Source organism: Pipistrellus kuhlii, unplaced genomic scaffold (genome assembly GCF_014108245.1).
Source record: "Pipistrellus kuhlii isolate mPipKuh1 unplaced genomic scaffold, mPipKuh1.p scaffold_m20_p_11, whole genome shotgun sequence".
Lineage (NCBI taxonomy): Eukaryota > Metazoa > Chordata > Mammalia > Chiroptera > Vespertilionidae > Pipistrellus > Pipistrellus kuhlii.
This window is the reverse complement of record NW_023425416.1, coordinates 33853746-33866292: the sequence shown is the minus strand read 5'-3', so window position 1 is coordinate 33866292 and position 12547 is coordinate 33853746. Positions and strand designations below refer to the sequence as shown.

General features: G+C 51.9%; 1 protein-coding gene across 2 annotated transcripts in view; it reads right to left on the bottom strand.

The window, feature by feature from the left end:
• KAT2B (lysine acetyltransferase 2B) overlaps positions 1-12324 on the bottom strand; it is an 88104-nt gene extending 75780 nt beyond the window's left edge. Inside the window, exon 1 of one of the 2 annotated variants that reach the window (XM_036431590.2) lies at positions 11700-12324. In XM_036431590.2, the coding sequence (XP_036287483.1) occupies positions 11700-11993 (294 nt within the window). In that variant the 5' untranslated portion in view covers positions 11994-12324. The remainder of the gene's footprint in view (positions 1-11699) is intronic. The other variant, XM_045579320.1, reaches the window with a different exon arrangement.
• Between the last annotated feature and the right edge of the window lie 223 nt (positions 12325-12547).

The following is a 12547-nucleotide window of genomic DNA, read 5'->3' as shown; positions in this document are numbered from 1 at the left end:
AAAGTAAACGCATTCATCTCCTGATTGACAACATAGTAAGCCCTGTGTCTGGGCCTCTGAATGCAAACAGAAGAACCAATTAAAGAAAGCCTATGCAAACCTTTTGTTAAAGCAGGAAGCAAAGCAACAAGAAATGCAGTTAGAAAACAAGACTTTGTAGGCAATTGATTTTTTTTTTCTTTCTGGTTCACTACTATAATGTGGACTTTTAGAATATGGCATACATTTAACCTCACAGGTTTTAACTCGCTGGTCTCACAATACTCCTGATCTCCTTGTGAGAATTTCTCATTTGAGGAAAAGGAAGCGGTGGTCAGAGAAGGTGGCCTCATTTTCTCAGAGGAGGATCCAAAGGAACAAAGTGGGTGGGACGTCTCTGTGTTCCATCTTACAGCAGAAGTCCAAGCCTTCAGACAAGCACTACAGGTCATCCAGTCCACAGTTCACGGGAATCCCACTCAGCTACTCAGTGCTACCCTGCTTCTGACCACATGGCCTTGGGCAAGTTACTCAACCTCTCTGAAAATCCTCTTTAAGACAAGATTTTCCATGCCCTAACCGGTTTGGCTCAGTGGATAGAGCGTCGGCCTGCAGACTGAAAGATCCCAGGTTTGATTCCGGTCAAGGGCATGTACCTTTGGCTGCGGGCACATCTCCAGTAGGAGGTGTCCAGGAAGCAGCTGATGATGGATGTTTCTCTCTCATCGATGTTTCTAACTTTCTATCCCTCTCCCTTCCTCTCTGTAAAAAATCAATAAAATATATTTTTTTAAAAAAGAAGATTTTCCTCCCTCCAATCTCATGGGCAAATATGAAATTCGCTGTGAGTGTGAAGCGACACATTCAACGAATAAATAAGTATTGAGGACCTGGGATATGGAACGAACCAAAGTCCCTGTCTCATGGAGCTTCTGTTGCCATAAGAGAAACAGACAAGAAATGATTTAAAATGTACATGTGAGTGCTTGCTTTAGCAGCACATATACTAAAATGGGAAAATAAAACATATGTGTGATTTCCAAGAATTGATAAGCGCAGTAAAGGAAAAACAAAGCAAGGTGAGATCATAGAGATGAGATGCTATTTTGGATCCAGGGCAGGGGGTAGGCTAGTCAGGAAGGCTTCTCTGAGACACTGGCCCTTGGGAACAGACTGAAATGTGACAAGCCGCGCAAATACCTGGAGAAGAAGAGTGTGCGGCACAGGGGGTACCGGCATGCACAATTACATGCCAGAGATGAACGCCATTCAATGTCACACAGGATTCTATTCCATTTCAATTATCACCAGGGGATGAACTGTCGTAAGGAGCTTGGGCAGGAGCTACCTGAGCAGAAATCTTCTGAAGCAGCCGGTGGGAATAAATACCAAATGAACAAATGAATGGCAATAGGTATAATGCCCCTGTGTACGTGCACGCTCAAGTAAAAAAAAAAAAAAAGATGAAAATTCAACTGTGTTAAATCTATCGATTATGGAAACATTGATAAGTGGATGGTCCCTGTGATTCCACTAACTAGTAAGTTTATCTCATATTTTTTATACAAGTTTTCTCGGATAAACCGTCACTATCACAGAGGTGTTCGTGTCCACTGGGGTTTTATGTACTAGGTTCTGCCCGGTCTTCCAGAAGCCTTGCCCTACGTCCCCACACGTGCGGTTCTGCCGGCCCAGCAGGACACCGTGGATAACTGCCGTCACCTTCCAGAATCAGGATGGTGACAGCGGAACTGCACATGGATATTTACCGGCAAAGGACTCACGGTTACAGACATCAGGGGACAAGAACTCTGCAGTCTGAGCATGCCCCCGGCTGTGACATCACAGGCCCCTGCACCCACCACCTTCTGCCTCTCCCCCTGCTTGAGCAGACACACCTCCCTGATTTCTTGTCCTGGCCTCGTGGGTTCTTCCCAGTGCACCTGAATCTCCGATTCCCATCTTTTCTTTCAAAAGCCTCATTAAAATTCATCTTATCAAGTTGTCCCTATCCAATGCTTTCCATCCTGGGGCAGGGGAAGGCTTGAACTTGTTTTTCCGTCTTTAAAATGTGTCTTTACACAGAACTGCTGGACGCCACGACACAGATGCAGTTCACAGACATGATCGCGTGGACTGACAGAAGCCAGATACAAAAGAATTCATGCCGTGTGATTCCATGTATAGGACGTTTAAGAAAGGCTAGCTACTCCTTGGTAATGACATCAGAATAGGGGTGCCCAGGGATGGGGAGAGGGCAGCAAGAAAGCCCTCTGCGGTGCTAGCAGTGCTCTGTAGCTTTTCCCCGGTGGCAGTGCCATGGATGCATGCACCTGTAAAAACGTACAGTACTTACCATTTCAGCACTTTACTGTGTGATAGTAACATTAAAAGTGAAAAAGCTGCCAAAACCGGTTTGGCTCAGTGGATAGAGCGTCGTCGGCCTGCGGACTGAAAGGTCCCAGGTTGGATTCCGGTCAAGGACATGTATCTTGGTTGCAGGTACATCCCCAGTAAAGGGTGTGCAAGAGGCGGCTGATTGATGATTCTCTCTCATCGATGTTTCTAACTCTCTATCCCTCCCCCTCCTCTCTGTAAAAAGATCAATTATATATATATATATATATATATATATATATATATATATACACACACACACACACACACACTTTTTTTTTTTTTTTTTTCTTAAGCGCAGTCTTATGAAGAGTTGTCTGGGGACTTCAAACACATCCTGACAGGCGTTTCCTTACCTCTCTGGCATTTCTGGCACCTTCTACAACCTGAGTGGGGGAATCTCTTTCATCTTCCTTCCTTCCTTCCTTCCTGCAGGAAATTCTCCTGGGCCCTTCCCGATGGCCAGCTTTAAAACAATCAAGGGCATGAGTGTGTCCGTCTGCCCTGGGCCAGTCATAAAGAAGCTTATTTTGCTTTAAGGCTTCCACGAACTGGCAAAGCCTTTGAACGTCCCTCTCCACAGGGGGACAATAAACATCAAGCGAGGGCAGGAGAATGCGGAAAACACGTGAACTCCTCTCTGTGAACCATTTGGAGGGACGGCAGCCCCTCCAGTGGGCTGTGCATACACGCGTACAAGTTCTTTGATCCAAACTCAAGGAGGAAGTTTGGGAAGAGAATGCAGAATGGTGCACTGGGAAGAGACCACCACCACCCCGTCCCCCCCTCCATCCCCCCTCCCCCCATGGGCCAGCTTGAGAAAGTTGCTACTGTAGTAAGCCTCCCTAGGTCTCCGTTCTCTGCTAGTAAGATGACCTTCCTTACATCGCTCCTAATCCCAGGGAGAAGAATCAACTGACATGAGGCCTACCTACCCTTTGGCAAAATGCAAACAGCTGAGACCGACGGAAAAAGTTTTTAAGGCTGAAATAAAAGAGACGGCCTGTGAAATGCCTCTCTCTGATCCATGAGCACTTTCACATCTGCTGAACGACTCCACCCTCACAACAAGTCGAGGGGATGGCACCTTGACTCCCGCTTCACCCAAGAGGAAGCTGAGGCACAGGCAGCTCGGTGGGTGCCCCAGGGCGCTCCCCGTGCGGAGGGAGAGAGGGGGGCAGGTCCCCTGGGTTTTCACCCAGCAGCAGGTGGGCGGCGGGCCTGCGCTTCCGTGCCACAGGTGCCTCCGGGTTTGAAACCCATGAAGAGTGTGATAGTAAAGCAGAGGATGTGAGGGCGATCTGGCTGCGACATCTGTCACCCCATTGATCGCCAGGGTTGATTCGGCTGATCTGGCTGGCTAGGCGGGTGTCCCCCTCCTCCCTCCCAAAGAGGACGACTTTCCCCCAAGAGGAGAGGACCGGTCTTCGGTCAAGGGTATACGAGTAGCTGCGCTTCCCTGCTAGAACCTCCAAACAAGCTCTCAAGAGTAGGAAAGCCGAAACCAGTTTGGCTCAGTGGATAGAGCGTCAGCCTGCGAACTGGAAGGTTCCAGGTTCGATTCCGGTCAAGCGCATGTACCTTGGTTGCGGGCAAGTACCCAGTAGGGGGTGTGCAAGAGGCAGCTGATCGATGTCTCTCTCTCTCTCTCATTGATGTTTCTGACTCTCTATCCTTCTCCCTTCCTCTCTGTAAAAAAATCAATAAAATACATTAAAAAGAAAAGAAAAACATACCTCTCAATGTTAGAAGAAAAAAAAAAAAGAGTAGGAAACGGTTAAGAATAAGAGACCACAGACAACTGTTCCTAAATAGCAAGCTTTCTCTCATTTAGAGACAAATGAACCAAGTCGGAAGCCGCTGAGCCTTGGAAACGCGTGCTTCATTGGCACTGTACGGAGGATCCAGAACTTTCATCTGAGAAGCAGATGTTCTGTTTCAAGGTACCTCCCATGAAACTACATCTTACCCTCAAGACTCCCTAGGATGGCTCTAACGCTGTGGATCTACCTGATTGACACAGAAGGAAATTCTGGCCTGGCAGACAGGTAACTAGATTTCTTAGTAGAAAAAAACAAAAACAAAAAAAAAACAAAACAAGAAACTAACCACCACCCAAAAAACCCCACCAGCGCTGCATCACAAAACGTTATTTGGGAGCATATGCTTCCTAAAACAAAACAGCCCTCCGCAGTTTGGGGGCTGTTTTGCCCTATAAACTACTTTCTCGGTTACATAAAACTGCAAATTGCCATCTGAGGGCTTTGCAGGCCTGGATTTCCATCTTCCCTGAAAGTTTATGAGCAAACAGAATTAAATTTGGTCCTCTTTCTCTCAGGCTTTCTGTGCTGCGCCTGCCAAAGGAAACATTTTCCCTCTGTGTGCTGGCTCCGTGGTCCCGCCTTTTAGAGGAGCCGCCGCACACGAAATAACTGAGTGCTGTGGGGTTCATGTGGCTGAAGACCGACTTTTAAAAAAGCCATTTTCTTTACCCCCTCCGTGGTTTGTGCTTTGCTGTAGCAATACTACTTATCTAAAGAATCTCCAGAGTTATTTATTTTTTTTATTAAGTCTTTACCGTTGAAAGTATTACTACACCCCCCCCCCCTCTTCCCTCCACTGACCTCTTCTAGCCCGCCTCCCCACTGCCGGACCCAGCCCTTCACCACCCTATAGTCCAGGCGTCTTCAAACTGCGGCCCGCGGGCCACATGCGCCCCGCAGAGGAGTCTGATCCGGCCCGCCAGGGTTTTTGGGCAGTGAGCGCAGCCGAGGTGTTACAGTAGGAATTAGTAGTTCATATAGTCCGGCCCTCCAGCTCTCTGAGGGACCGTGATCTGGCCCCCACTTTAAAAAGTTTGAGGACCCCTGCTAGTCTGTGTCCATGGGTTATGCTTATATGTATACAAGTTCTCTGATCCAAAAAGGTGATTTTTTAAAAAAATTGTTTTATTGATTTCAGAGAGGAAGGGAGAGAGAGAAGGAGAGAGAAACATCAATGATGAAAGAAAATCATGGATCAGCTGCCTCCTGCACGCCCCACACCAGGGATCAAGCCCGCAACTCGGTCATGTGCCCTTGAACCTGGGACCCTTCAGTCCGCAGGCCAATGCTCCATCACTGAGCCAAAGAGGTATTTTTAATTGTTTGTATTTGCAAACCCACAATCAACAGATATAAAATATCTCCTTAAAAAAAAAAAAAAAAAAACCACGACATGAGATGGAAGAGTTATTACTGGACTGCAGTGAGGGATGCACAACTGTATGCTTTTTACTCAAAAGCAACTGACCGCACACTTGAGGGCGTGAGCTTTATGGCCTATAACATACACGGCAGTAAAGCTGTTGGAAAGTATGCCCATGCTGCTTCACAAAGTGAGAGGTTTCAGAGTTTGACTGTGATTCAAGCGAGCGTTGGAAGCATTGATTTTCCCAGGCTGCCAATGCGTTTGTGGCACTATGGGACAGCACAGCGTTCCTCCAGAGCAGGCGTCCTCAAACTTTTTAAAGTGGGGGCCAGATCACGGTCCCTCAGAGAGCTGGAGGGCCGGACTATATGAACTACTAATTCCTACTGTAACACCTCGGCTGCGCTCACTGCCCAAAAAACCTGGCGGGCGGGATCAGACTCCTCTGAGGGCCGCATGTGGCCCGCGGGCCGTAGTTTGAAGACCCCTGCTCCAGAGCATCTCTCTCCACTCCGGGGCTGCTGGCATCCGGGCCAGACAACTCTTTGTTGTGGAGGGCTGCCCCAAGCATCATGGGATGTTTAGAATCACTAGTTGACAGAAGCACACCTGCCCCCCCCCCCACCCCAATTACAATGGCCAAAAATGTCTCCCAATATCCCTGGGGGGGAGGGGGAGACAGAACAGCTCCTGGGGGAGACTCACTGCTCTAGATGTTGACAAGCTGAAGAAGTCTGCTCTCTGAAGGAGTGGCTGACAAATAAATACAAAGTGTTGGCCGGTCCCTCCCCCTCCCCCGCCCAGCTACAAAGCTTGTTCAGGTGCCCCATTCACCCGCCCCCGGACAACATAAGACACTTCTTCTCTCCTCGTGGCGCTGCTGCCCCCACTCCGCAAATTATACAGTCAGCGTTATATCTAGACTATACAGCATTACTTTTTAAATTAAGGCTAATTGTATAGCCCTGCGCCTGCCCGGGTGACTCTCGAGGTAGGGCACTCAGCCAAGAAACAAAGTCACTGGGTTTTCCATAAATGCTTTGTGGCCACTGGTTCTGAGACAATGAGTAAAGCACCAGACAATTCCATTTAGCCGCCATTAACCCAGCAGCTTCAGGTCCCAGGAACTTGGGGAACCTTCTCTCTTTTCATTTCAAGAGGGACGTTCCCATTTTATAGATGAGCTATTCAAGGCTCGGAGAAAAACTGAGTGAGTTGTGCCCAAGATCACACAAGTGGCAGAGTTGAAATTTTTGTTGACTTCCGAGTTAAAAATGTCCTATCCCCTACTCCGAGCTTTAAGGGCTCAGCTTGGGCCAGACACCCTGATGGCTGGTTGCCTCATACATAATAGCCCTGTTGTCAGCAAACTGCGGCTCGTGAGCCACATACGGCTCTTTGGCCCCTTGAGTGTGGCTCTTCCACAAAATACCACGGCCTGGGCGAGTCTATTTTGAAGAAATGGCGTTAGAAGAAGTTTAAGTTTAAAAAATGTGGCTCTCCGTCAGCCTGCGGACTCAAGGGTCCCAGGTTCCATTCCGGTCAAGCAGCTGATCAATGTTTCTCTCTCATTGATGTTTCTAGCTCTCTATCCCTTTCCCTTACTCTCTGTGTAAAAAAAAAAAAAAAAAAAAAAAAAAATCAATAAAAAAAATTTTTTTTTTAATGTTGGCTCTCAAAAGAAATTTCAATCGTTGTACTGTTAATATTTGGCTCTGTTGACTAATGAGTTTGCCGACCACTGTTAGCCCATTTTAAATCCTCACTGTTGAGCCATGAGGGGGCATTTATTACTCCTACTTTACAAAGAAACGGAGGCTGAGGTGAGGTCCTGACGGAGGTCACACAGCCGGATAGCCCGAAATGGGAATTCCAATTACTTTGAACTCTGTGTCGTCCAGCCGCTACACCCTACTGCCTCTCCTCAAGCACAAATGGCCCATTTCCTTAAGAATCAGTCAATCCGCCGAAACCGGTTTGGCTCAATGGATAGAGGGTCGGCTTAGGAACTGAAGGGTCCCGGGTTCGGTTCGATTCCAGTCAAGGGCATGTACCTTGGTTGCGGGCATATCCCCAGTAGGGGTTGTACAAGAGGCATGCTGATCGATGACTCTCTCTCATTGATGTTTCTAACTCTCTATCTCTCTCTCTTCCTCTCTGTACAAAATCAATAAAATATATATTAAAAAAAAAAAGAATCAGTCAATCCACTTTTATAAATAAATTGCACTTTAATTCAAGGAGCTTTGTAGCTGGGCCCATACCTCTATCTCTCTCTCTTCCTCTCTGTAAAAAATCAATAAAATATATATTAAAAAAAAAAAAAAAGAATCAGTCAATCCACTTTTATAAATAAATTGCACTTTAATTCAAGGAGCTTTGTAGCTGGGCCCATACCTTCACGTAGGGTTTCTTTTATAACACCCTACACCTCGTCCCGGGGACACCTGTGAGCTTCCTAGAACTGCCCTGTGTGAAAAAGTCCCTCCACCCAACTGTCAAGAAGCAGTCAAGCTAAAAACATCACTACTGCTACCCTAACAGCTGATCATGTCTCCAGTTTTTCCTTCTCCAGTTCATTCATTCATTCATTCATTCAATAAGGACCTCACTTAAAATCTATTCAAACATATCAAACCATTTAATCCAATTAAAATTCACGATAAAAGCACCAGGAAGGAAAAGCGGGGTCAGAAAATGTGTACAAGGAGAAGGCAGGACAAGGAGATAAAGGAAATGGAATCTGAGATTTGCCAGAAACGTTGGGATTTCATTTAAGTGATGGGGAAGACCTTCGGCCCCGGCGAATAATATGTGCAAAGGCCCTGAGCAAGAAGGGAAACCACACTCGAATGACCCTAACAAGGGACCAGAGACAGCAACAGCCAGGCCCCGCAAGGCACGGTGGACTCCAATAAAGAGAAATTAAAGGGACAGATCTACATTATTAACGATCACTCTGGCAGTGTCCTACCTAGGCCAGCCCAGTGGCTCTGAAGCAGCCTTTGCCAGAAGACAGTTCAAAATACTCTCCCCTGGATCCTGAAAAACAAGTTTCTTTTTCTTTTTCTTTTTCTTTTTTTTCTGTTTCTCCCCCCCGCCCCACCCTCCCCGGGGTGTGGCACACCGCCCTGGCTGTGAACTGGCTCACTTCTTTTTCTGTTTCACTTGTGGAGTTTAAAGGCCAGATCTTTTATGAGGTCTGGGACCTGTTTCTCTTTCAATAGCCCTCAGTCAAGTTCCTCATCTCTTTCCAGGCCCCTCCTCACTCCCTAACCTCTGTACCCTCTCGGACCTTCCAAGGGGCTAATCAATAACAAGAGGTAGGGTAAAAATCTGTCCTGTGGGGCTTTTTGTGAAATGTAGAGACAAGCTGAGAAAGAGCCAAAGAGCTCACTTTGCATCCTCTCACACCCAGTGAAGCAGTTTTTTTGTGGGTTTTTTTTTTCAATTAAGCAGTTTAAATAAAGTAATAAATAAAAGCAAATCTGAGACCATGTCACTCCCGAGGTGTTAAGATTCCTGGATTCCTCCTATGCCCTCTTGGCCACACTCACACACACACACACCCTGCACCCTGGAGGCCCCAGGCAATGGAGTGCCAGCTCCTGCAGGCAGGGTTCCAAGCGACAACTGCTTTCAGTTTCTCCACTATGAGAAGCCTCACGTCACCCCACTGACACTTCCTCCAGGAAGCCATACGCATGCTCCAGCTCGTGAACTGCCCCGCTCTGACTTCCAGCATCACCTTAAGAAAGCAGTTTTGTTTTGTGATGTCATTGTGATTAGTTCCCTGCCCACTTCCCCAGGCCCCAGACACATGGGCACATTCACAGACCTGCAGGGTCTGGGTGTCACAGCCAGGCATCTCGCACAATGCCTGGCCACCCAGGTGAGACCCCTGTCAAGTGCTTATTGAATGAATGAGCACACACACACACACACACACACACACACACACACACGGACGCTTTCTGAGTCTCCCGAGAGCCTTTATCAAGAGAGGCTTTTCCCTTCCTATAAATGCGCTTATAGACGTGAACATGAAACACTCAAATCACAAATCTTAGAAAAGGTGCTACATCTCACTCTTGGAAATCTGAAGGGCACATATATGCTCATACATAGCTTCAGAAAACACCAAAACGTCGGGGAAGTTTTCAGATATCAAGGCAGTAGCAGGCAGCAGGGAGAGAAGGTGCTCATGATGAGAAGCCAATAAAAAGCCAGGACAGAAACAATGAGCTGACCAAGTTCCTACATGAGCCCACTCTGGCCGCTAAACAGCAAGTTCACCAAGTCACTGACCTTGCTCTTGACTTTGCTCTTGGTTAGACGAATGCCCTTCATAATCAACTCCTGGCCCTTCACCTTTCTTAGAAGCACACCCCCCACCTTATATATATATATTTTCCCCTTCCTTCTTCAGAAATGCCAACCATGAGGCATGATTATTTCGCAGTTTCAGTTTCCTTGGATAAATTTAAAAAAGAATGACTAATATATTACCCAGGCCTGAACTAGGGTCTTGCTTCTTGGAGTGTGGCCAATGAACTAGCATCACATCAACTGAGAGTTGGTCAGAAATCTCTGCCCCTCATCCCCCAGACCTACTGATTTATGACTTTTTACAGAGAGGAAGAGAGAGAGAGAGAGAGTTAGAAACATCGATGAGAGAGAAACATCAACCAGCTGCCTCCTGCACACTTCCTACTGGGGATGTGCCCGCAACCGAGATATGTGCCTTGACCAGCATGGAACCTGGGACCCTTGAGTCCACTGAGCCAAACCGGTTAGGGCCAGACATACTGATTTAGAATCAACCTTCTCACCAGCTCCTCAGGTGACACCTAGGCACATGAAAGTTTGAGAAGCACTGGGCTTACATTCACTCGACAAACATTTATGGACCCAGTGCAGGGCACACAGTCAGTGGCCAGCCCATACCTGAGGATGTGAAAGGTGTGGGGTTGGAAAAAGGTAAAACAGACATTCCACCATGGTTCAGAGCTCCTGTCTAAACCTGAAAACAGCAGGACCTGGGGGGGAGAGAGAGAGGTGCTAGCAGGGTTCATTCTCTTCACACCCAACGCCAGCAGCGGCTGCGGGAATCTGGGATCTGGGAACTTGACCCCGTGTGTGCAGCGAGCGAGAGAGAGAGTCCGTGGGAGGTGTGCGAGGAGGGTGTCTTCCCTCCCGGACTCAGCCACAGGCCCGGGAGCGGCCAGGCCCAGTCCCCGCCCCGCTCAGCTGTCACCCTGTCAAAACAAAGCCGCCGCCGCTGACAGCGCCCGGCCCCGCGGCCCGGCCGCCCTCCTCCCGCCGGGAGCGGGGCGCCGCGTCTGGGGCCGCGGGGCGCCAGGGGCCGGGCCGGGGAGAGAAACCTGTGCCCCCAAACCAAGCAGCAGCAGCGCCCGCCACGCGGGGCCGTCACCTGGCCAAAGCCTGCTGACACCCCCGAGAACTAAACAACTAACAACACAATAATAACGAGGCCGCCCCGCCTCCGGCCTCCCCGGAGAGCGCCTCGGGCTCCTCCGGGACCCTCGCCTCCGGCTGTCCCCACCCTCCCTCCGGGCGCGTCCCGCCCCTTCCATCTCCCCAAAACGCCCCATAGCCTCTGCCACCCTCACTCCCTCCCCGCAGAGCCTCCCAATGGGACACCGGGAAGAGGACGAGCGAAGAAGGGACGCTCCGATGACCCCCCTCCCCTTCCCCCGTTTTCCCCAAAGATGTGCCCTGGGCCCTGGAGAGAGCCCTGTGCCACTCTCGGGCGCCCCCGGCGAGCTCCTACAGAGCAACAAAGCCCCAGGGCACCCCGGAGCGCGGGCACAGAGGCGGCTCCTTCCAAGGGGAAGGAATGCAAGGGGACCCCCCGACCCCCTCTCCCACCCGCCACCCCCCGCGCCTCTTCTTGCAACTGAGCAGCCAGCACCCGCGTCCGGGGAGCAGCTCGTTGGGCGCGGAGGACAACAGCACTTCCGCGGTGCGGCGGCCCCGGGCGGGCGGGCGGCGGGGGCGGGGCGCGCGGGGCGGGAGGGAGGGGGGAGGGGGCGGGGGTCCCCGGGCCGGGCCCGAGCCCCCCGGGCGCGCGGGGCGCTGGGCGCGGGGGGCCGGGCGCGGCGGGCGCGTACCTTGCAGGCGGAGTACACGCCGAGTTTCTCCAGTTTCTTGGCCCGCGGGGCGGAGCGCAGCTGCGCCTTCTTCAAGGCGATCCGGGCCGAGCCGCCGCCTCCGGGTCCTTCGGCCGTGCCCGCCGCCGCCACCGCCGTGGCGGGTCCGCAGGCGCCCGAGCCCCCCGCGCCGGCGGCGGCAGCGGCGCCCGGGGAGCCCTGCGGCGGCAGCGGCGGCGGCGCGGGGGGCTGCGGGGGCGGCGGCGCCCCGGCCCCGGCCCCCGCCCCGGCTCCCGCTCCGCCAGCCTCGGACATGCCGCCCGCAGCCCCGCAGGAGGTGCCGCCGAGTGTCAGGCGCCGCCGCCGCCGCCGCCGCCGCCAGGGTCTCCCTCCCGGGCTCCGGGCTCAGGGAGAGCGAGACCCTCCCCCCGCGCCCTCCCGCCCTGCGCCCACCCCCCTCCCCGCCCCCGCCGCCCGCGCGCCGCTCGCCCCGCGCTCGCTCCGGCCGCGGCCCGCGCTGGTGGCGGCGGCGGCTGCTCCCCCCGGAGGGAGGGGACTAGCGGCTCCGCGGCCGCCGCCGCCGCCGCTGCACACGCCCTCCCCGGGCTCCGCTCCCCGGGGCGCCGGCTGCGGGCATGGCCCCGGAGGCTCGGACGGACCTCGCCGGGATCGCTGGGGCCGAGAGCACCCCGTCGGCCTCTCGCTTGGCGCCCCCGCCCCCCGCACCTCTGCACCTAGCGCTCCCCCGCCAGGGGGCGAGGCCAAGCCCGGGTGGGGTGGAGGGGTGGGGGGCGGGGATCGGGGGCTGGAGCCCAGGCACCTGCTGCCGGCCTCTGGCTGCGGGCCCCCCAGGGCCGCCCCCCTGCAGC